The sequence below is a fragment of the Tinamus guttatus genome, unplaced genomic scaffold (assembly GCF_059628265.1).
Source record: "Tinamus guttatus ecotype Peru unplaced genomic scaffold, ASM5962826v1 Tinamus_guttatus_pri_ptg000472l, whole genome shotgun sequence".
Lineage (NCBI taxonomy): Eukaryota > Metazoa > Chordata > Aves > Tinamiformes > Tinamidae > Tinamus > Tinamus guttatus.
Window position 1 is genome coordinate 1,438,067 of NW_028289006.1, and position 23,759 is coordinate 1,461,825.

The following is a 23,759-nucleotide window of genomic DNA, read 5'->3' on the forward strand; positions in this document are numbered from 1 at the left end:
TTTACATATGGCCGCCCGTACGTCCCGTCCCGTTCTGCTTCTGCCGTGCTTGAGCGGCGCGGAGAGGGGTCGGAGCTGGGCGGGAGCAGCGGGGTGGCGGAGGCGCTGCCCAAGGTCGGCGGGGCCGAGTGGGCGCTTGCTCGCCCTGACCGGAGACATCTACGCGCAGGGCCACCATGGCGGGGCCGCGAGTTGACCGTTATGCCTTAAACTTATGAGTAAGGAAAATAACGACCCGGGGTGACGCCCGGGTCCTCACTGCGAATGTGAGAGGAATTTTTGCGCGGGCACAGGTCGCCCCCGGGTGACCCGCTTACTTCGCGGGATGCCCGGGAGTTGCGATCTGCCCGACCCTCCGTGCCGCCGTCCCAAAGAGAGAGCCGCGCGTGCCGCTTCCGGCCTCCGCGTGCGGCGCCGCCCGGGGCTGCCGCTCGGAGCGGCGCGGCGAGAGCCATGAAAGACCGAGAAAGAAAACGAACCAATAAATAAAATAAAGCCCTACTCTGTCGGGTTGGTTTTCCAGGTTCGCCTCAAGGATTTCACAATATTTTGAGATAACTTGCCATAACCGCTCTAACGCCTCTGTGTCTCCAGGAAATTATATATTTTTTTCTTTTTTTTTGGCGGGGGGGGGGCGGGTTTGCTTGATTTAAAACCCATGGAAAGGAGAAGTGTCCTCGTGCTGACGTGACACGACCAGGCGGGGGCTGTCCTGGTGCCAAGTAGAGCCGTGCCCTGGTGCCCTGCGGCGACGCGGGCAGCTGCTGGTGCTGCCAGGCCTCCCGCAGAGCCCCTGGCCCAGGCGCCACGTGGGGGCTCTTGGTTAGGAGACAGAGGGCTCCCGAGGAGAGAAACCTCCCCGCAACAGCGAACGGACCTCGCCACTCCCACGCGCTCATCGTGTGCGTCCTGCCGCGTCCCCCAGCGCTGCCCGAGCTGCTATGGCCCCGGCGTGCGCCTCATCCGGATCAGGCTAGCACGGGACCACAATGCTACTTCCTCCTGCTCTTGTGCTTACAAGCTCCCTCCTCCCTTTCCAAGGTCACTTACAACCATGTTAAACAGCACAGGCTGCAGCACAGCCCCCTGCCCGAACTCTGTCACTGACCTCCCTCCATTTACCCTTGCCACCTGTTTCCTAATTGTTGGCCAATCATTTGCTCACAATAAACTTCTCTTATCCTGCATTATCCTGCAGCTCCATAGTTTCCTTGAAGGACTTTGGTGAAGGACTTTTACTTTTTTTTTTTTTTTTTTTTTTTTTTTTTAAGAAATCCAGGGAGTTTCAATCAACTGAGTGTTGCAGGTTGCAGCATCCTGATTCCTGGTCTACCAGCTCAGCTAGGGTCTGTCTGCTGTACTGTCCGCATTACTTCTCTAGTACTTACAAGCACAGCAGTGTCCCCTTTACTGCAACCATAAGGCTCAAACTAATAGCTTGACCGTGTTGCAAGTGATTCCTCTTTTCTCACAAGTTTTGTCACAGGAGACCAGCCAGGTCCCCAGAACCCAGACGCCCCACAGTGTTCAGGCCCCACAGGGCTCCTGCACCTACAGGAGCGCTGGCTGCCACCTCCTCCTTCTCCTCCTCCTCCTCCAAACACACGCAGGGAGCAGGAGGGACCAAGGGCTGTTCCAAGCACCGGCTCAGGCTAATCCCATGCAGCACTCGGGGCTGAACCTGGGACTGGGCTGCCTGGTTTCTCCTCCGTTCCCTGGATTTGGGATTTACCCTGGACCCTGGAGCAGCGCTTGGCCCTGCATCTTGGCCGTGTTACCTGCACTGACTCCTACAGCAGCACAGCAAGCGGCTAAGGGCATAGTGACACGGCCAGAGAAAAATAGCTGATAAATTGCCGGGGAACAAGAGAATTACACAATGGTTGGGGCTGGAAGGGACCTCTAGAGCTCATCTAGTCCAATCCCCCTGCTCCAGCAGGGACACCCAGAGCACATGGCACAGGGTGGCATCCAGGCGGATTTTGAAGATCTCCAGAGAAGGAGACTCCACAACCTCTCTGGGCAGCCTGTTCCAGGGCTCTGTCACCCTCACAGTAAAGAAGTTCTTCCTCACATGGAGATGGAACTTCCTGTGTTTCAACTTGTACCCGTTACCCATCGTACTGTCACTGGCCACCACCAAGAACAGTTTGGCCCCATTTCTTTACATTCCTCCCTCAGGTATTTGTATTGATCAGATCCCCTCTCAATCTTCTCTTCTCCAGGCTATACAGGCCCATCTTGCCTAGTCTTTCCTCATACAATAGATACTCCAGTCCCTTAATCATCTTTGATGCTCTTCGCTGGATCCTCTCTAGAAGCTCCATGTTCCTCTTGTACTGGGGACCCAGAACTGCACACAGTAGTTTTGTGGTCCAGATGGAACAAATAATCTTGTGGTCCAGATGAAGTGCCTGGTTAGATGTTAAAGTGCAGTGGTAACTGTAGTGGTAGAAGTCAAGCAACCTTTCTAGCTGAGTCCAGTTAGGAGAGCTGCTAAGTACCTAGGCTGTTAAAAAACCTTAATTCCTTTCTGTTAATTATAACAAAACTATTAACAATTTAATATGAAGGCAGTAAGTTCCCCCTTGATGGCAGTAATACCATCATCGTAATTATTACCTTGACACAGAAACATTTTGTATGGAAATGATTAAATGATTTTGTAACTAACCTCAAGAGGAAATTACCTGCTGTTGGGGTATTTTTTCTATATCAGGTTTTCCACACTGAAGTATGATCTTAATAATTACAATAACAATTCCCTGACCTGCTACATATTCCTTTTGTATTTTTTTCAGATTTAAGCCATGGAGGCAGTCACTTTTTGGAATGTTATGTTAAAAATGTGCATTAATGTAGGTTTTGGTTGAATTTCACCACTTGTTCATATCTATAAACTAAGATTTTTGTTATTGTCTTAATTAAGATGCATGTTTCCCAGTAGGAAAAAATTTCATTTTTAAAAATAAAAATAGGGGAAAAAAAGTGACTAAATCCTGGGTCGACTTGGAATAAAAAAGAAAACTCTCACCTGCTTCCAATTTCTTTGCTGGAGAACTGTTTATTTGCATTGGACATGATGCAGACTAGAACGGGCTCTGCTTTCCTCGGGTGCTTTTTCCTCGGATTGGAAGCGGGAGGTGCTGTTGTAAAGGCAGGCTCTCAGATCCTGGTTGTGGATGTCGGGTTTTCCTGGGAGTTCTCTTGCCCTGGGCTGCTACAGCAGGTCTCTGCGGGCTCCTGGCTAAATGTTGGGGCTTTCAGGAGCCTGCCGGGCACCGAGCAGCCCCGCAGGGTCCATGTGCTCCCTGCTACTCCGCATGTCACCTCAGGTGCTGGGAAGGACACTGCTCTGGGCCGAGGCATTTGCAGCACCAAGGGGGTCCTGTGCCCGCCGCGCTGCCTCAGCGGCCGTGGGGAGCAGCACCTGCCTTTGTGGCTCAGGGACATGGCAGGGGGTAACAAGTGAAACTCAGTCTGACCCCAGGTGCAAATGTCCCCAGCGGTGAAAAGCCCCCAGTGAGAAAATGTGAATGTTTCATCCTTGTCTGCTCCTTCTTCAGATAAAGGGCAGCAGAAGAGCCCGTGTCAGCAGGCTCTGGGCAGAGCAGGGAGCTGCAGCGGCAAGATGTCGAGGGTGGGCTGCTTCAGAGGGGGAATTGAGAACTGTTAGACCATTAGGTCCTACAGCCCGCGAACCTTTCCTTCTCCGAGTGGGGACCGTTTTTACCCGTTGTGAGGAAAGCCAGGGCAGGAGGGCTGGGCCAGGGCCGCAAGCGCCTCCTTTTGTTTTCCTTCTGCAGATGCGCGAGCCCCTGAGCTCTGCTCCTGCGCCCTGCTCGGACGGGAGGCGGCTGAGGGACAAGAGGCAGATCCGAGGGGTCACTGCGCTCGCAGCGGCCGCTTCCTCCAGCCTGCTCTATAACTCCTGGTGTGTTTTGCTGGAAAATATACTGACTTCCAGCAACTGGCGCTCTTTGTGCTGCAGAGCAATAGATGGCAGCTCTGCACAAGATTATGAGACGTCAGACACCGGCTGTGGGCCTTCATAGTAATCCTGGTCTGCACAAAGCACCATCAGCTCACCAGGAGCACCGAGGGTTGCTGAGGGAGTTACGGAAGGTCACACAGAGTTATGTTGCTGCATTAACACAGGATAGTTTCAATTTACCTGGTCCAGTTGACCTTACACCTTGCTCACATGTAGCAGGCATGGCCAGGTTCGTACCGTAGGCTGAAGAGAGACCCCTCAGGAGTACCTGCAAAGCTCGGGGAAGCCTCAGTCTGCTGCATTACTTATATCATTATTCAGCTCCCAGGGGTACAGTCTTATCTTTACCCTTTCATTTAATGCTAGCTCATGTCAATGAGGGTATCAGCAAAATGTTTTCTTGGAAAAGTAGAACACTGAGTGGCTGCTGGTGTTTCCAATAATAACTACCAGGATATGAGCGGTATTTTCAATTTCCCCTGGGAACAGGCTCTTTCTCTGTCTCAGGACAACAGGAGAAAGGGGGAATATTTGTGTGGCTGATGTTTCTCCTCTTCCGTGAATATGCTCACATCCCTGTTGTGAGGCTGAGGCCTAACTCAGGACAGAGCAGCAACATGACAGCTCGTATTCCCTTTCCCGCAGTGACCTTTCTAGGACAACAGGGTATTGTCGATTGATTCAAAGTGCTTAGACTTAGACAGAACATATTCCAAACCCGATTTTGGCACCTTGCTTTGCTGGTAGGTCTAATTTAAGGAATGCAAGCCATGGCAAGCGTGTAGCCTGACTCACTACACCGCATGCTGGATCTCCAGCCCTCAAGTGTCAAGAATCAGGAAAAGAGCTTCTTGTGAATCCCAGGCTGGCTGTTTTGCATTGCACTAGGAGTTAGGGGAATAGGGAAACTTGGTGGCAATCAATAGGCCTTTGTTCCTGGCTGATGAAACACCTGGTGGTTTGTGAGTGGCTAAAAGCTGCCTGGCCAGGCAGGGAGGAAGCCGCTCCTTCCTTCTGTCCTGCCAACTGCACTCTGGGCCAAATAAAACGTTTTGCAGGGAGCGGAGAATTCCTGGCTTTCCAAACTAGCTGTGTGTGCACAGTGGGGAGGAGCTGTTTGTGTCCGGGTTCTTCTAAGGACTGTGCAAACAACAGAGAGGAACCGGGTGGTGGTGCACGCAGAGCAGGCCAGGAGGAGACAGCAGTGCCAGCAGCCCTTGGAAGTATAAAGCTTTGTAATGTAACTTGAACGCTTTAGCCTAACGCCCCCTCCGAAAAGGTATGAAAAAAAGAATAATCAAAGGAAAGGACAGTAGGTGAGAGGCTGAGGTAGCAACGAACTTCAGAGGTGACACTAATCTGCAGAACAGGACCAGACTGACCTGGGGAGACACAGGGTCTTGAGAAACAGGCTAACTAAACTCCTGAGCAGGGAACAGATGGAGCACTGCAGCTTGCTGTGTTTGTCCTACTACACCTTAAGGGCTTTTTACATGGCCTTCGGCCCGGGATCAGGCTGAAGGTCCTGCTTGCTGATATAGGACAATCCCCGCACTCTACCTTCTAAAGCCTGGACAAGATGAAGTGTTTATGGGCTGCCCCGTCTTAGTCTGCAAGATCTTTACAAGCATGAAAACTTTATTACTGTTGTTTTCTTCTTGCGAAGTTTATAGGAAATATAATATGCATATGTAACTTTCATTCACCTGCTCTAGTCCATAAGAAATATTTCCAGTAAAGATCTTTCACAACCAGTTCTTAAGGACACCCTAGTTTTCCAAAAGCCAGGTTTCTTGAGCACACCTGGTTCCCAGCTCACATTGCACAGGTCAGCAGCTCGCAGCATGTCCACAGACTGGAGGCTCTCTGGGAGGTACAGAGGAATTTGCCTGCTGCAGAGAGCTGCGCAGGGTAAGTCCTCTTTCTGGTGCCCTAGAGAAAATGACAGTTGTGCAACCCAGGAAGCCACTGCAACCTGCTGGACTAGAAAGCAGAATTGGAGTAAAAAGTACTCAGTGCACAAGCAACAGGATTTCCAGCAGTTTTTATTTGGTAAATCTCATATTTCTCACTGAAAGGAGTTTTGTCACATAAGCACATAAGCAAGCGTTTGCCTCTCTGCCTCCCCCGCTACGCTGCAAAATGCAGTTTCTAGGAGTGCTTTGATCAAGGGCTGTGGCGGGTGTGGGCACAGTAAATTGTACAGACGTGGCAGTACTGGCAGGCAGGCTGCATCTATGCAGGCACCAAGGAGTGGCCTTTTGGCATGTAAGAGTGGGCCTCAGTGTCTGTGTCGGCCTACACACAGTTTTATGAGAGCCCGTGGCCTCTACGAGCCCAGTTTTCCTCCTTTTAGCTCCCTGCCATCTTTCTCAGCAGCGTTTTTAGCCAAGCGCAATTCCTGCTTCTTAACAGAGGTGAAAAGGACCCTTGTGAACAGGTCATCTGTGCGCTCACTGCTCGTTCATCAGCCAAACACACCAAGGCTGCAGCCGGTGCTCCCGCCGCAGACGCAGTGCAGAGCGGAGCTGCCCCTGCCCGGGGGAAGGGGCAGGGAGGGCTCCTCAGAGCAGGAGCCTCGGGCTGCTCTTGCTGAGGGGGCAGTGTCGTCTGTCTAAACTTCGCCACAATGTCGCTAGCATCTGTGAAGAACCCACGAGGTTGGCTAGAAGCACACACGCTGCCTCAAGACAGAGGAGCCAAGGTTAGACAACGTGTGCATGTTGCCAAGGCAAGCACGTTCAGTTTTTTAATACCTTGTTTGTAAATAACAATCTCTGAGGTGTCCCAAGCGAGGGATGCTTCTAACTAACTAGGTGTGAAAAGCAGCAGTTCGTGGGAGACAGTAAAGCAGCACATTGCACAGGAACAGATTCATCTCACAATGATCATATGAGTAACTTGACTCCCAAGTCATGTTACTTTTCATCATAGATTATACCTTTCCTAATGACCTGTTCCCCACTTTTCAGAATGGGCCACAGAAGTGCTATTCTTTTTCCGCAGTGCTCCAGGCCTTTCTTGTCCACATGCTCTAAATATTTTTCTGAACGTTTCTCTAGGCACCACTCAGCTTTAATGGGGATGTCCTGAAGACACAGCAAACAGTAAACTTGGCAGCACTCCATTATAAAGCGTCTCTGAGTGTCATTTCTCTGCTCATAACCAGGGAGCTGAAAAGCAAGTAAAATCACTTTTACAAACTTTTGCAGTTTTGCTTTGATGACTTACTCTGATTCTGTGCAGCTCCTCCATGTGAGCTAAGCATTGAAGAACTTCATCTGCCAAAGCTGCTGACACTGTTTCAGTGGGACAGACAGGGGTCCCAGAATCACTTTAAAGGCTCTTTTATTTGCAGATTCTTGCCTTCTGGACCATTCCAGTTGCCTGTATCTCTTAACATCCTACAGAGGCCTGTAAAGAACTTGACAAGCCTGAGCTTTTGGAAAGGTCATGGAAGCTGCAAGTGGATAAAGTCGTTCTTTGGAAGCTTTATATATAATTTCCTGGAAAAAAAAATCTAGATTATAGTCCTCTTGGACAGAAGTGGGTCAGAGTAACACCTGAAAGGTCTCTGCAACCTTTCCCCACCCTCCCCAGACCATTAGCTACCTGTGATCAAACTCAGCTTTAATATGGATGGCATGGCCATGTAACCTTGGATCAAACTGCAGCAAAAGCAGCTAAGTTGCTGGACTGGTGTGAGAAGGTGGTGCTAGAAACCTCAGCTGGAGACCCCACGCACACACTGTCTGCCCGCTGCCTCTCGACCCAGGAGCTGGTTTAATTTCAGGATTGCCCAGCTGCTGTCAGGATGCCTGTGGCGGGCCCTGTACTTTGGTGATCCCAACCAAGTGACTTCCTGCCTCAGTCTCAGCCTGCCTTATCCCTGCGAGCCTGCCTGGCGGTCACGGGGCTCTGGCTGATCCTGATGATCATCATCCGGCCCGCTCTGCTCACCTGGCTGTGGGGCTGCGGGGCTGAGCTGCCAGGGTCTTGCTAGGGCCCCATCTAACTGAGAAGCTTCTCTGGTGCTCCCCCATGCAGCTCATACCCGAGCCAGCTCTCCTGGTCACACACCTTCCTCCAGCGGATGGGGGGACGCTGTGACATGGAGCCGTGGGAAGAGCTGGTGCAGCTTCTCAGCCAGGGGAGGATCTCCCCAGGTGCAGCTTTTGGTACAAGAATATGTGCAACTCTGTGTGTGCCACTGAGATTATATGGCCTGGAAGGTCCTCTCTACAAGTAGAAAACAACCCCACACAGCAGGGAGGCTTCTCCTGTTTAATACCAAGCTGCACAAACATATCAGAAAATTGCCCCCTTCCCATTCTCCTGGCTTGTATCTTTACTTACCACATCGCTGTAAAACTTGAGGGTTTTTTGAGAATAGACATATTTTAAGATGTCCCTTATCTGTTGCATCAGCCCCTACAGACCAAGCACAGCACAAAACAGACCATTAGTGTAGGGCATGGCCAGCAGCCCAGTCCCTGAGCAGTGTGAATTTCTGTTTCCATGAATGCATCAATCAGTAATGGAGAAACTTCTAGTTTCAAATCTTGGAGGAAGGTCCCATAATAGGAACACAGGCCTGGGAAATGCTTTCTGCATCCCAGCCAGCCAGTAACTCCGACATGCAGCAGTATTTCTATGCATCCCAGGATGGAAAAAAGGTTGCCTGCTGCCTAGGTTAAACTAATACTGATCACAGACCCTGACTGAGTCCTGGACAGTGCCAGCTATCTTCTAAACTCACAGAAAAAATATGCTGAACCTCACCTTTCCACTCCGCCTTTTCTCTTAGTTCCTAAGTTATCCCCCTGTATTTGCCAGTATACTTTGTGCAGTGCCCCTAGCAGAAGCAAAGGTCTAAATGAATGGCAGAAACAGATGACCCAGTTACTGCAGTGCCTGACCCCAACTGCAATGAGACATTAAGTACTTGTTTGCTGTTGACCGCAGTGTCATTCAGTGCTGGAATCTCAAAAACTTCAAATGCTTTATTCATTCTGTGCTGTAAATCTACCTCACAGGCATCAAACATCTCCTGAAATGCAAAGACAACAGCTGATCAGAGCAACAATCATAGTGATACTAGAAATATGGTGTTGAAAGCACATACTGAAACCACATCTGCAGTGGAGTACTCTGTATGTCCCATAATTGACTGAAATACACCTTGAATACCTAGGCAAGAATGTTTCAGAGAGCTGTCTACATCATGAATCTCAAACACCCGTCAGCATCTGTGGGGCCTTGTCATTGTAATCAATCCTAATCACAGTCCCTTCCACAATCCTGTCTTTAAAATTTAATTTGAAGTGTACCATTTTGATATTTTCCTTTAGCCCCCTACCCCAACTTCAGAGCAGCTAAACATTGGAAGAGGATCTCCCACCTAGTACTTAAAGCATTAATCACAAAGAAACTGAGCTGTTCCCTCACTCCACCAGCTAGTGCTAGCAGAGCTAGTGCTAGGTAATATCTTACCTAGTACAGGTAAGATACTGGTCCAGGATTTGAATGTGTCCTTCTGAAGGACAGAAGGAAGCAGGTCACTATCAATTTGATCTTTACAGCATTACATATGCCCTGCTGGACTGGGAAATAACAGACCATAACTTAGTACCCAGCTATGTCTGATAGAGAAGTACTGAACATTCAAAGCCTGCTCTGCTGGCCATGCCACATTGATTTGATAAAACTCAGCTCTAGAAAATAGACCTGAACAAACCTTAATCATCTCGCTGCCAGTGCTGTACGACAAGGGGGTATGGGCAGTCCGGAGTTTTTCCCACTCGTGTAGCCGGAGCTTGTCATACCTCTGCAGCACTGCAGACAGACGCCAGCAGTCATTCATGTTCTCAGAGTTCTGGTGCATGCTCATGGCTTTGCTCAAGAGCATATGGACTCTGGGACGAGAAGAAGATTCAAAAGCTTACTTACCTAAGACAAGATGAAACATGCAAGAAGTGTAGCTGTTTCACAGCATGTTATGAATTGACCTCTGTTTCATGAGTGCCATGTTTTCTACAACCTGTTTCCTGACTATCTCGTACTGTTGGAAGGAGATCATGGGAACTCTAAAGTGTTAATCAGAATCAAGGACAAGGAAAGGGAAAATATCAAGGGCAAATGTTGTATATCAATAAAGCAAGCAATAACCAGTTCTAGTGGAATGATAAGGAAAGCACAAACCCTTTGAAGAACTCAAAGAGTCAACAAAACAAGGATGGCATTCAACTTAGGATGACCTATTGCTCATTAAATCTTATTAACATTTTAACTTTCACTTCCCTAAGTGAATGAGGTGATATATGAGATGATACGATAATAAGGTTACCCCCCCCAAGGTAATTAACCAAGGTATTAAAGTACAAGTGCAAAAGTAATATGTGATGCAATGAGAATGAAAAGATTTGTGTAGTATTTCCAGAAACTGTGTAAACATATTTATCTATATTCCCCAAATGGAGAAAGGAGGTGTGCTAGCTTTGTGGAGTTGGCGCCTAGTACCCATCTCTGCAGTGAAACAAATGAAATAACAAATATGAGAATAACTATATGAAATAACAAATGAAATAAGAAATACCCTGGTTGCGTGTGTGTATATCGTGTCTCTACATAGCAGGTTCAGATACCACTTGTGGGACAACAGTACCACCTGGCAAGCAGCTTTTGTGTGGAAAGTAGTACTTTCCCAGGTCTACTTGGAAGGGTTACAGTGGAATATGATCAGATAGTGGCATTTGGACTATATCTTTGTAGGCTATTTCTTTTTTTGAAGAACAAATCCAGTCATTTGCCAGAGTGCAGTTAAAAAGAGATGCTGGCAGGTGAGAAGTCAGTGCTCTGAAACACAGGGTTTATAAGGATGGGGGAAAGTGAGAAGAATGTGGCTCCTGAGTATAGAAATACAGGTTGCATTGGAAAAAATGAATAAACAGCCTACCTTGCCTCTAGGTCTTTGATCTTCTCCTTCATCTTCTTGCATTCTTCACACTCCTTACCCTTCTGCTGCAACACTTTTTGGGTGACGACTCTAGGCAATTCTCTGAAAGAGATTTGTTTTGTGAGGTCTCTTCACTTGTGCCTGGACATTATGGAGGAGCTGATTCTGGGAAGTATACAACATCCAGGAAAGACTCACAGCACCAGCTCAGCAACTTCCTTGCAAGCTCCCATCTGGCATTTGCATTCAAAGCAAGGCGAGAGCTCTGGGGAAAGCTAGGTATGAGAGAAGAAAGGGAAGTGGGATTGAGGATCAGGAGGCAGAGGTGAGGCAAGAGAAAGACACTGGATTTGGAGAAAACACAAGGGTGTCATCAGCGGTCTTTCTCCTTCCCAGCCCCTTCATTTCATGCTCACTCTCACACAGCTTGCTTTCTACCTGCATTTTTCTTGCTAGTGATTCTCTAGTTAGAATCTGGTCTGGTCTTTTCTCTAGCTGTTCTCTCCATCTTTAACATCCACACATTACCACCAAACATCCTTAAAGCCCTCTAAGGGATTCTGTCCTCTTTTAGATTCCTTTCTCCACAGATGCCTGGGCAATATGGGGCTTCTGTTTTTACAGTGACTGAAATGGTCTCATCTCCAATGCCTGCTTTTCTAATGACACTGCTAGAGCTTAAAAAAGCCCTTCCTACATGAAGGTCTCAGGGGCCAGTCTAGTGCATACTCATGCCATGTGGGCACTGGGATTTTCTATTTTTTTATCATTCACCAGAGGTTTTTTTGAGGCTGTGTTTTCTTCAGTATTACACGTCTCAGAGCAAGTGCACGCAGGGAAGATTTCTCTTCTTCCATGATTTTCTCCCTCCTTTCAGAGAAAACTATCATCTCTCATACACCTTCTGATCTTGTGAACTATGCCCTTAAGTCTCTGCTTTGTTAGTTAAATTACCTTTGTTGCTGTCCATGGAAATACAGTATTCTGAATCTAATTCTGAATTAAACATGAAAATGGTCAATGTACTATGCGTATTGGAAGAAGAAGAGCGACTCTGCTTGAAGAGCAAACTCAGAAAAACACAACACTCACTCTGTGTGGCTCCTCTGTCTTCGGACACGCAGACATGGCTTACTGATCGCCAGCTGCTTGCAGTGATCAAGCGTTGCAGTGATCTCTCTAGAGATGGGAGAAAACAATCTATGTCAAGCAGGCAACTCTGAGAACAGAGTGGGAACTGGGACCAAAATAGAGGTGTAATCTGGATCTAGACTGGCCTTATGTCAGCCTTCTGTAATGAGGCAAAGAAACCGAGGGACAAAGGCAACTAATTTGCTTATTATCCAAGTGGAGGTCCACTTTTACTTTACATCAACCTAAGTCTTAAATTCGACCTCTACCAAAATACAGCTCAAAGGATGAAAAAGGCCATGACTGAGCACAAGAAATGCATACCCCCTTCAGGATCATACGCTCAAGCCAGGGATGACCAGAAAGGTTATAGTACCACAGAAAGGGCCTGCTTTCACAAAAATCCCATCAGGAATGCCTCTTCTGTACACAGCTCTGGTTCAGGTAAGGTATGGAAATACAGCTGTAACACTGGAAGTTTATTCATCCCGTCTTCAGGATGAGGATGACTTAATATTGCCTTTTATGCCCTCAATGTCATTCATTAAACTATCATTTATTTTCCTCTCCTCATGAATAACTCCTTCCCCCCTTCTCACAGGAATGCCTGCCACTATCATATATAGCCATGGGAGCTGGCCTAGACCATAAGAGGGCAGGTCTCACGATGGTTTTAAATACAATTCAGTGTCAGGCCTAGAAATATTTATGGCTTTTTTTCCATCTTTTGAATACACTTGTCAAAACTAGACTCACCCTGCTTTTTCCAACATCTCCATGTGCCTTTCAGCATGATCAGTGTTTGCAGTATTCAGGTATGAATGCCTCATATGAAAGCCTCCATAGACGTCTTGTTGCCAGTGACTGCCAGATGGTCTTTAGTGGAAAATAAAAAAAAGGGAATTGCAATAGTGAGGGAAGAAACTTGGCTGCTTCCATCTCAAGGCTTTCACTTAGGACAAACTTAATCTGCTGAGCTCAATAACACGTATAAAACCTGGAGTAAGTCAGCCTTTCCCCTCAAAGTGAAAGGGCTCAGAGACCTTGACCCCAAAGCCCTTCTCTCTGGGATCTGCTACACGGTTTAGGTTCATCTTTCCACCCTCTTCTCCACTTGCAGCCGTTTAAGAGCTGACTCAAACTTAGAACCTGCATTGGATGGATTGAAGGGCACAGACTGGCCCTGTGACTCCGGCATGGGGCTGCTCAGGGCAGTAAGCAGGGAACACAGCTTTGCTGACAAGTGTCACAGGCAGGAAACATTTCAGGGCCTCCTTGCAACCCCCAAGGGACACCGTAGGCCCTTGCAGAACCATTTCTCCACAAGGTGGGCCCTGAGGTGAAACTTGCTCTACTTAGCCAAAGACCCCGCATGCAACATAGCTGCTGTCTCCTGCTGGAGCCCACTCTTGAGGGTGAGCATGCAAACACGATGCTGCAATCGCCAAAGCTTTGCTGCAGGAAGAAGGCTGAGGTTTGTCCGCGTGGCTGTGATTACAGAACATGTTTGCCCTGATGGGTGGCAGCAGAAGGGAGAAGATGATTCAGGTTCACAGGAGCCCCGGCAACTCCGGCAAGTGTTGGGCACTTTCTCGCTCTCAGAAAGCAGGTGACAAAGTCATTTCTGCTATAAAGAGCATCAACAAACTCTTCTTGTCATGGGAAAAGGTCCCACTGCACATCTTGGGGCCAGCCTATTCTTTTTTCCCTTCCTTCTGATTAACACTCTCCCTCCTTCTCACAGGAATCCCAGCCACCATCATACCTTCTCTCAGGGCTTGCATAGTTCACAAGAGGTCAGGTCTCACAATAGTTTTAAACACAATTCAGTGTCAGGACCAGAAACATATATGTTTTATATACCTTCTTCCCACAACAGATCAGATTATCTGCTGAAACACCCCCAAGAATGAAAAGTCTGAAAAGCCCTTCGGTGCACCAGAAGGAGATTACAGAAAGCCCCAGGCAATGTTATTTCTGGTCCCCAGACCAGACTCACCCTGCTTCTTTTTCCACCTCTATTGGCCTTTCTGCCTGCTGAACATCTGGGGGATTCTGACATGAAAACTCACTATGGCCTCCATAGATCCCTGGTTGCCACTGCCTGGCAGCTGGTCTGTGGGGAGGAAAAAAAAAAAAAAGAGAGATGAGTCTTGGTACAGTGAGGGAAGAAACCCTGGTACTGCCAAGAGCTGGTTTCTATGAGACAGTGCCTGAGCAGAGGCCACAAAGCTGCCTCTACACTCGTGACCAAAGCAGAGCCCTAACAAGGAAAGTGGGCCCAGCACATGCCAGGAACACATTATGGCACACGTGAGCTAGCATTCTGCCAGGTGATGCCTGGCACGGCTCAGAGGACACCATAGTCCAGGGCTGGCCAGGAACTGGCAGAAGATTTGAGCAGTTGTTCAGGCTAGATGAAGGAGGGGGGCGCACAGGGAGAAGCCCCTCGAATGCAAACTCAGCTCAGAACTGCAGTGTGTGGAATGGGATTGGGAAACGATCGATGCAGGGGCCTGTTTTGCTGAAATTGCCACCGTATAGCCGGGTCCCTTTTAAAAGAGAAAAGCTAACCTATGTGTGTGGAGGAAATACCCATTTCTCTAGAGAATGCCTAGGCATGGGGCTTCAAAGGCAGCTTGTGCTGTGAAGTACTTGCAGTCCAGGAAGAGGAAGAGAGTGAGAAGGTCAAAAATCCAAGGGAGCTGGGGAGGAGGCATGCAGAAAGGACATGGCAGAACGGAGAGAATGGGATTCCTCCAATCCTTGACAACAAACAGATGCCCTCTGCATGCACATTGAAGTGACAGGCTACTGTTTCTTTTCCCGTCTTCCTGCTTAACTCTTTCCCTCCTTCTCACAGGAATCCCAGACACCATCGTATCTTTCCTCAGGGCTTGCCTAACCCACAGGAGGGCAGGTCTCAGAATAGTTTTAAACATGAGCCAGTGTCAGGCCCAGAAAAAATTACAATCTGTATACTTTTTCCTCACAAAGGATCACATTATCTGCTGAAACACTGTCAACCTGGAAAGACCATTGGCCCACCTGAAGGGGGCTAAAGAAAGCCCCAGACCATGTAATTTCTGTTCCCCCAAATGAGACTCACCCCGCTTGTCTTTCCACCTCCATGGGCTTCTCTTCCTGGTCAGCATTTGGAGTACTCTGGTTTGAAATCTCGCTCTTGCCTCTGTCAACCTCTGTTTGCCACTGGTTGGCAACTGTTCTGTAGAAAAAAGAGGACGTTGGTACAATGAGCAAAGAAACTCTTGCACCACCATGAGCTTCTTCCAACCCAAGGCTTTTGCTGAATACCCACTTTCTCTGCTGAGCTCCACAATTCCATGTCAAATCTGGACCACTGCAGGTTTTCCATAAGTGAGGGGGCTCAGGGACTTTGACCCCAAAGCCCTGCTCTCTGGGACCTGCCACATGGTTTAGGTTCATCTTTCCACCCTCTTCTCCACTTGCAGCCGTTTAAGAGCTGACTCAAACTTAGAACCTGCATTGGATGGATCGAAGGGCACAGACTGGCCCTGTGACTCCAGCACGGGGTTGTGCAGGGCAGTAAGCGGGAACACAGCTTTGTTGACAAGTGTCACAGGCAGGAAACATTTCAGGGCCTCCTTGCAACCCCCAAGGGACGCCGTAGGCCCTTGCAGAACTATTTCTCCACAAGGTGGGCCCTGAGGCGAAACTTGCTCCACTTAGCCAAAGACCCCGCATGCAACATACCTGCTGTCTCCTGCTGGAGCCCACTCTTGAGGGTGAGCATGCAAACACGATGCTGCAATCGCCAAAGCTTTGCTGCAGGAAGAAAGCTGAGGTTTGTCCGCGTGGCTGTGGTTACAGAACATGTTTGCCCTGATGAGTGGCAGCAGAAGGGAGAAGATGATTCAGGCTCACAGGAGCCCCGGCAACTCCGGCAAGTGTTGGGCACTTTCTTGCTCTCAGAAAGCAGGTGACAAAGTCATTTCTGCCGTAAAGGGCGTTAACAAGCCCTTCCTTGTCATGGCAAAAGACACCCTCTCCTTTCATTGCACTCATTTGCATGCCCCCCCCACCAATAAATTGCAAAGGGTTGCTTGCACCTCACAAGATCCATTGGAGCAGTTTCACTTTTAGCACTGCTCTGCAGCAACCCGTTTGTGCCCCTCCGGGCAGCACTCTGCAATGGCCAGCACATCACTCTTTGTCATTGCTATAGATTTTGGCACCTCCTACAGCGGATACTGCTTTTCCCTTGCTTCAGGAGCATCCCAAATCCGCCAGGTGTTCTGGGGGGCAGAGCATGGTTTAATGACCCCAAAGACGCCCACATGCATCCTGTTCAACGAGAAGCAGGAGTTCAGCAAATTTGGCTATGATGCTGTGATGAAGTACAAGAGCCTGCCTTCCAGTGAAGCTCAGAAGTGGTACTTCTTCCAGAACTTCAAGATGAATTTGTACGACAGGGTATGTAGAGCTGCTGCTGCTAACATTCTTGATAAGGCAAAGTCTTCTTTAGCCTTTCCTTTATGCCACAGTTCATTGTCCAAAATTTATCAAACCTGACAGCTCTCCTCAGAGAACCCAAGCAGTCTTCTTTAACAACAGCTACTGTGATCTGGGTCTTAGCAGAGAAATCCAGAGGAGACTCCTTTGGGACTCCTTGCCCTGGTCTGTTACAGGGAATGAATCAATTTGCCTGCAGTTTGGAGTAGCTCGGCAGCCTCAGCCTCACAAGAAGGGCTCTCTCCTACTGCGCACTTCTCCTTGGCCTGTCTCTCCTGCCCCTCAGTCTATGCGCTGAAGGTGATTTCAGAGCTCAGTGGTCAAAGATGTAGGGGCCACCGCTTTTCTTCGGCGGTGCTGCGCTAGATCAGAGTTGTTCACAGCTTTTCATGGTTTGGTTCTTTCAAGCAGACATGCTATCTTAGGGTCTGCTTGTCTGTGCAGGATCTTGCAGGACCTCTCTTAAGCCTCCCACAATTTCCATTTTTTTGCCCGTTGAAGTTAACTTTTCCTTGATGTCACCACCTACTTTTACCAATTCACTTGACTCATTTTTTTTCCTTTTTTCCTTTTACATTGAACACTCTCTGCATGGGTGTTTGTCCACTTGGAGTTTTTGCACTATGCTTTGCTTTCTACTAGAAATGTGCTTGACAACATGGAATAGAGCAGAACACTCAAGTTTGTGTCTTCACAAATCAGGAGGTTCCACATTCTTTGGCTGATGAGTGGGACAAAGGAATATATGCAGGGCCCAGACTGAGTGAAGCCATGAGTGAGTGGAACAAAAGAGCATATGCCGAGAAGGAAATTGCTCCCCATTCTTTGGCAAGGGGGACAAAGGAGTCAGGTGACCTCAGGCAAGAACAGGAGGAAGGAGGCAGGGAGTTCGGAGGTGGGCTGGGAAGTCAGTAACTTCTCAGTACCTTGGCCAATGAGGAAAAGGAGAGGGCGTCCCTTGGTCAAGAAATTAAGATAAAAGGGGCTGCATCCTCCAGCAATTTGAGGACCCCCACAGGGATTGCCCACTGAATTTTTCATTTATTTGAATGAAATTTTAGGACTCCTCTGTGTCTTTTTTGGACATTCAGTTCTTGACTGCGAGATTTTCTGCAAAAACATGGACTAGACCACAGTGCAGGATTAGGCCCACAAAAGTTCCCATATCTGCTATTCAGCATCCTGCAGTGCTAAGCGCATAGTTTTGAATGGGAGGTGGGTGAGGTCCTGGGTAGACGTCCTCTGTGAAGTCTTCTGTCTCCAGGAAAGTTGGGAAAGAGGTGGCCTGCCACAGCATCTCTGTCGAGAGGTTTTGGAGTGGAGGGGGCATCTGGGGAGAGGTTTTATTCACCAAATGTTCAGAGAAACTGTATTAAAAGGGCTCAGAGACAGAAAAGGGAACAGCACTCCTTAGACGTGTCACTAGTCACTTATGAACTCCACAGAAAATATCTATGGAGGACATTGTCACAGCTGGGCAGCCTGTGCAGCTGCCTATTTCTCTCTATTGGCCATAAAGGAGCCCAGGCTGATGGAGATGATGATGAAGCAAATGCTCCTTGATGTGATTTAGGGCCATCTTTGATGGATGCCGAGGTAGAACAAAGTGAAGTACATGCAGCAGAGGCTGGCTGCCCAAATGCCTTTGGATACAGTCAACAATTTCCGCTCTTGCTAGATAGAGCAGGCAACCAGGGACCGACGGAGGGAATTTTGGACTGCTGGGAGAGATGAAAATATCTCAGAGTAGTTGTCTGCTTCAAGCTTCAAACTACTCAAGGATACACGTAGCTCCAAATCAAGAGGACATATTATAGAGGAATTGCCTGTGTCACGCCAAAGGGATATTTGTTTATGCATGTGGCCAGTATATATTTTGCTAACTCCATACACAGAAGTACAGGAGCAACCAGCAAGCTCCGAGGTCTGTATACATACAGTTGGGCAATGCATGGTGGTATCACATGGTGCAACTCTTCCCAGTGCTGTTTCAGGAGAGTCTATGAGGTGTTTATAAAATTTTGCCCAAGTAAAACAATTGCCTTATTAATCACATTAATATTTTGCCTATTGATTCATACATGTTGTGGGTAGGTGGTTAGGTAGCTGATCTGTATTGATTAGAATGCACTTAGCCGCATATCAAAGCCATTTCTGGGTATTTACTCAGTTTTGCTCCCCCCAAAAAAAATCTAATTCTGTGCTATATTTTGTGCAGCCCTTATAGTAAAGGGGACAGGTCTATTACTAAGCTGCCACTTGCAACCCTGTGATGTTTTTACTGTTTTATCTTATTTTTAGAAAGTCACTTCTGACATGGAGCTGGTAGCAAGCAATGGAAAGAAACTTCCTGCCCTCAAAGTCTTTTCCGAAAGCCTCCGTTACATGATGGAACATGCCTTGAACAACATCGAGAGCGCCTCTTTCCAAACTGTCTGTGGCCACAGCGAGGTCACCTGGGTCATTACTGTCCCAGCCATATGGAATGCTGCTGCCAAGCAGTTCATGCGGCTGGCAGCGAAGCAGGTAAAAGCAGAGCTTACCCCATTTCCTTAAATTATCTCCAGATAATTCTTTGCCCATCCAGGTAAGGGAAATCTTCAACATTTAAACAACCTGTATTTTAATTTTCAGTCTATCGGAGAGAGGAATTTCCCATGCCAGGAAGGGGGACTCCAAACTGGCAGTCACAATCACTCTCTACTTTCCCCTGCCAGGTAGAAATGAAGCCCACAGAGGTCAGTGATGCAAGAACGGGGTTGATGTGCGGGAAAGCAGCTCTGAGGAGAAGGACCTGGTGGTCCTGGTAAACAACAAATTAACTGCAAGCGCTTGTGTCCAAAAGGCAATGGTATCCTGGACTGCATCAGGAAGACCATTGCCTGCAGGTCAAGAGAGGTGATCCTTGCCCTCTACTCAGTCCTGGTGAGGCCACATCTGGAGTACTGTCCAATTCTGGGATCCCCAATACAAGAGAGAAAAGGAGCTCCTGAAGCAAGTCCAGCAAAGGGATATTAAGATGCTTAAAGGACTGGAGCATCTCTGATATGAGGAAAGGCTGAAAGAGCTGGAATTCTTCAACCTGGTGAAGAGAATACTGAGGAGGAATCTTACCAATGTGTATAAATACATGAATGGAGGGTGTAAGGAGGATAGGGCCAAGCTCTACTCTGTGGTGCCCAGTGATAAGACAAGAGGCAACAGGCACAAACTGAAACATAGGAAGTTCCATCAGAGCATGAGGAAAAACTTCTTTTACTCTGAGGGTAACAGAGCACTGATACAGGTTGCCCAGAGCGGTTGTGGAGTCTACTTCTCTGGAGATATTCAAAAGCCATCTGAACGGGTCGAGGAAAACATGTCCTGGCAATCCATGCAACATGCCAGGTCAGCTTAGAAGTGACCCTGCTTGAGCGGAGGTTTGGACTAGATGATCTCCAGAGGTTCCTTCCAAGCTCAGCCCCTCTGTGAAGCTATTACTATTGCATGGCTGTTCTTGCAATGAGAATAGCTCCACTAGCCCGTGGTTTTCATGTAGCAACAAGGGAGCCGCAATCCTGCTACCATTCCTGAACTGACACCTCTCTCATTTTTTTTAGGCAGGACTCATCTCTGACATGCTTTCTGAGAAGCTGATTATTGCCCTGGAACCAGAGGCTGCATCGCTCTGGTGCAAACAGCTTCCACGGGAAGGGTTTATGGTAGACAGCAGTGACAATGAAAAGTTTGAAGACTCCCCAGGGATCCAGTATATTGTTGTTGACTGTGGAGGTAATATTTTTTCCTGTTCAACAGGTATCATGTTTGCTTTATGCTGAGTTCTGTAGTATCTGACATAGCCCCAAAGAAAAGAGGTTTGAAAACCTGGGTTTTCTCTGCTCTGCTTGTCTAAGATCTTTTTTGTTTCATTTCTCACTTAACAAGGATCCATGGAAGAGACAGAAATGAGGAGGAACAAATAGGACTTGTAAAGACTTGATCAAAGGCAAAGAGAAGCCCTTGTGTCTTCAGGTCAACAGTCGCAGCAGGATCTCCTGCCAGGCTGCCGGCCAACCTGCCTCATGTCTCCATGGCAGCCTCCAAAATACACCCATGTGCTGCTGTGTAGTTTGAATTTACATCCCCCTCCCTAGGAGCAATAGTATTGCCAGTGAATGGATCAAAGAGATTATCTAGGAGGCCGTATACTGTAAATTGTCAAGAATATTCGATGGAATACTTCTTAGCAATTTCTTTGGTTTCTTGTGGGAGGTTGTTTTTGTGTGTGTTTGTTTAATATTTCAGTTTCCTGACAACAGCAGTCTAATGGTCCTGAAAAACTATTGATCGGGAATCAAGAAAAGCACCATTTTCTCATAGTCCAAATAAGATAGTTCACCTTAATTCATAGTTTACATATCAAAAGTCATGAGTTAACTAAGTGAGGAGGCCACTCTCAATTCATAATCAGAAAGGAGATCAGAGCAAGTCAGAGCCTCCAGCTCATCAGTAATTCCTTCATCACAGTGGCCTTAAGAAACTAGGCTTGTAAGCAAAAGGGATTAACTTTAGCAAATCTGAAAGCATACAGACAAGAGGGGAGGAGCGAGGATGAGGGAAAAAATGCAGCAGAAAAGCATATTTGGGAACCAAGAGTTTAGAAAGTAAGACTACATTCAATGAAACATATTGCCTCCATGTAATTTAATATCTTTAATGTAATTTAACAGTCTTGTGTAGTTTACCAGTTTTCTAACAGCTAACTGCATTTGTCTGTGTGTGCGTCTAGGTGGCACAATAGACATCACAGTACATGAGATAAAAGAAGACCATTACCTTACAGAGTTACACAAGGCATCTGGAGGTGGATGGGGAGGCAACACAGTGGATGAAAACTTCAGTGCTTTTCTCAAGGAAATATTTGGTGATGATTTATGGGATGAATATGTAAAGAGTCACCCTGCAGAATTACAACAAATGATGTACAACTTTAGTCTACAAAAATGCTCTACTAGTAGGGAAGAGGTCTACCTACGTTGCTACTACAACTTGACCAGACTGGCAGAGTGCAAGAAGGACATTCACTGCTTCTTCGAAAAAGTAGATGGAGCTATGTGGAATAATGGGACGATCATGATCACATATGAGAAAATGAAGAGCTTTTTTGCCTACAGCACCAAAAAAATCATTGATGCTTTGAAGGAAATCCTTCACAAGCCTGATATGTCCAATGTCCAGTATATTTTGCTTGTGGGAGGCTTTGCATCTAGCATCATCCTGAGGGATGAGATATATCAGACCTTCAGCAAAAAGTATCATATCCTTTGTCCGATAGAGGCCCAAATAGCCATTGCAAAAGGGGCTGTTTTATTTGGAGTCAATCCACAGATCGTTGCCTCAAGAATCAGTGCTCGGACATACGGTGTAGCAGTAACTCAGAACTTTGATCCTGAAATCCATGATTTATGGCGACTCAGAATCTCCAAATCTGAAGACTATATTTATTGTGACGATGTCTTTGAGAAATTGGTGGGAATTGAGCAGTCGGTGAATATAAATGAAGTTGCACACTATACTTTCTATCCAGTCGAACCAGATCAGACAAACGCATGCTTTTCTTTCTATTGCACAGAAAAAGGGGATGCTCAGTATGTAGATGAGGAAGGGATGGAACTGCTTGGCTCTTGCACTGTTCCAATGCCAGACACAAAGCTAGGGAGGAAGCGTCAACTCAAATTGGAGATTAAATTTGGGCTCACTGAATTTAAGGCCACAGGTACCGACATTACTTCCAAACAAAGTCAGACAGTTATGATAGATTTTTTATCTATGTAAATATTCAGTTTACAGAGCAGCAGGGACAATAACTCAAGAGATGGAATGGCTCAAATGGGAGGCACCAACTACTACAACAGAAATACCAGATGGACCATAAAGTGCAGCATCCAGGCTTTCGCTCACACAAGTAAACAGTTTACTGGTGTGATTCCTTGGTTCCTTCCATTCCGGCCTCACCAACCACCCTTTCAGTCCATCATCCTACTATCTGCTGTTCATGAGAATAAGTTTGTCTGCTGTCTTATTGCTTCCCATTTTAGCTTATTCTTGTTGCATCTCTGAACATGGTAGTTCATATCACTAGTAAAAGCACCTGTAGCCTGCCCATATCTGTTATAAAACTTCTGGACTGGTGTCTAGCTTCATATACCAACCCATACATATTTCTTCTAGCTCACTGCCTTCTTTCAGCCACATCCTCTGTATCTCCTTATCTGGAGGGCAGGTTTAACTCTGCCAGTGGTGACATTCAACAGATACATGTTTTTTTTTCAGAACATGGCTTACAAATAAATCGTGTATATCTAACAAATTAAATTGTCTCAGTCAAAGGTGGTATGTGAAGCAGTAACTCAATACAGTTTGGTGGCTTGCATCCGAAACTGGGAATGCTGTTTTTGCCTTGAACTATGGGGTGATTTGGCTGAGTTAACTGAGCTGATGTTGATGTTAGATTGTAACATTACTGATCAGAATAATGCTTGGGCACCTGCCTGAGTCCCTGTCCAGTTGTGGTTACTTCCTACATCTCTGACTGGGGTTTGATGATTTCCAAGTCCATAAAAGCTCCTTTGCCTTTGGCTGAGAGCTCCTGTGAATGGGTCCAGTACAGTCTGGCTGCCATGAATTAACAAGAAAAAAGCTGCAATCCTGCAGTCTGATTGAGTCCTGCAAATTCCTATACCCATGAGCCCTGCTAACTTCAAGAGGATTTTGCATAAGCAAATGTTGAGTCCACATCAGAACAGATTCACCATCTAATCACCCCTTAAAATGTTTATTTTTTTTCTACTTCCGTGCTAGGAGTGTAGTGATTCCTCACTGAACCATCCAAATGCTTAGCTGGATACATTGGACTGAAATTCAGTGCTGGAATCTGTATTAGCTTTAATGACTGTGTTAGAATTACTGCTATCAATGTACTTAATGCTGCTGGATATTAAAGCAGAGGCTAAATCTATACACACACACTCTGTGATTTACAGCTGCTGAATTGCTTTGAATGCAACATTGCATTTGTTTTAGCATATAAAGCCTTAACTTGCATGTAATAAAAATAATTCACAGCAGAAGATTTAGTACATTTCTACTGTGTTGGATGGCACTTCTCTTGTAATCTATATGGGGGCCAGCCGGGATGGTGAGAAG

General features: G+C 47.0%; 2 protein-coding genes and 1 non-coding gene across 3 annotated transcripts; 2 read left to right on the plus strand and 1 right to left on the minus strand.

Moving 5' to 3' along the window:
• The first annotated feature begins 201 nt into the window (after positions 1–201).
• On the plus strand, positions 202–350 carry LOC148592985 (U12 minor spliceosomal RNA). Its single transcript, XR_015913840.1, has one exon. It is a non-coding gene; the product is annotated as a U12 minor spliceosomal RNA (small nuclear RNA).
• A 6,562-nt stretch (positions 351–6,912) lies between these two features.
• Positions 6,913–15,937, minus strand: LOC148592986 (uncharacterized). The gene is made up of 7 exons (XM_088532775.1): positions 15,816–15,937; positions 15,190–15,306; positions 10,950–11,051; positions 9,732–9,909; positions 8,940–9,044; positions 8,351–8,425; positions 6,913–7,167 (listed from the first exon to the last, which is right to left on the minus strand). The coding sequence occupies exons 1-7, from the start codon at positions 15,935–15,937 to the stop codon at positions 6,913–6,915; spliced, it is 954 nt and encodes a 317-aa protein (XP_088388901.1).
• A 316-nt stretch (positions 15,938–16,253) lies between these two features.
• LOC104566636 (heat shock 70 kDa protein 12A-like) lies at positions 16,254–22,388 on the plus strand. Its single transcript, XM_010213447.2, has 4 exons — positions 16,254–16,535; positions 18,876–19,100; positions 20,174–20,345; positions 21,343–22,388. Exons 1-4 carry the CDS (start codon positions 16,254–16,256, stop codon positions 22,386–22,388), a joined length of 1,725 nt encoding a protein of 574 aa, XP_010211749.1.
• Positions 22,389–23,759: the final 1,371 nt, after the last annotated feature.

Excerpts from the sequence above, each read along its gene's own strand:
- LOC148592986 (XM_088532775.1), bottom strand. The coding sequence starts at position 15,937 with ATGTTCTGTAACCACAGCCACGCGGACAAACCTCAGCTTTCTTCCTGC. Across the intron at positions 15,307-15,815 it reads GCTCCAGCAGGAGACAGCAG|AACAGTTGCCAACCAGTGGC; the intron begins GTATGTTGCATG and ends TTTTTTCTACAG. Across the intron at positions 8,426-8,939 it reads CTGCGGTCAACAGCAAACAA|GGGCTGATGCAACAGATAAG; the intron begins GTACTTAATGTC and ends CTTGGTCTGTAG.
- LOC104566636 (XM_010213447.2), top strand. The coding sequence starts at position 16,254 with ATGGCCAGCACATCACTCTTTGTCATTGCTATAGATTTTGGCACCTCC. Across the intron at positions 16,536-18,875 it reads AGATGAATTTGTACGACAGG|AAAGTCACTTCTGACATGGA; the intron begins GTATGTAGAGCT and ends TCTTATTTTTAG. Across the intron at positions 19,101-20,173 it reads TGCGGCTGGCAGCGAAGCAG|GCAGGACTCATCTCTGACAT; the intron begins GTAAAAGCAGAG and ends CATTTTTTTTAG.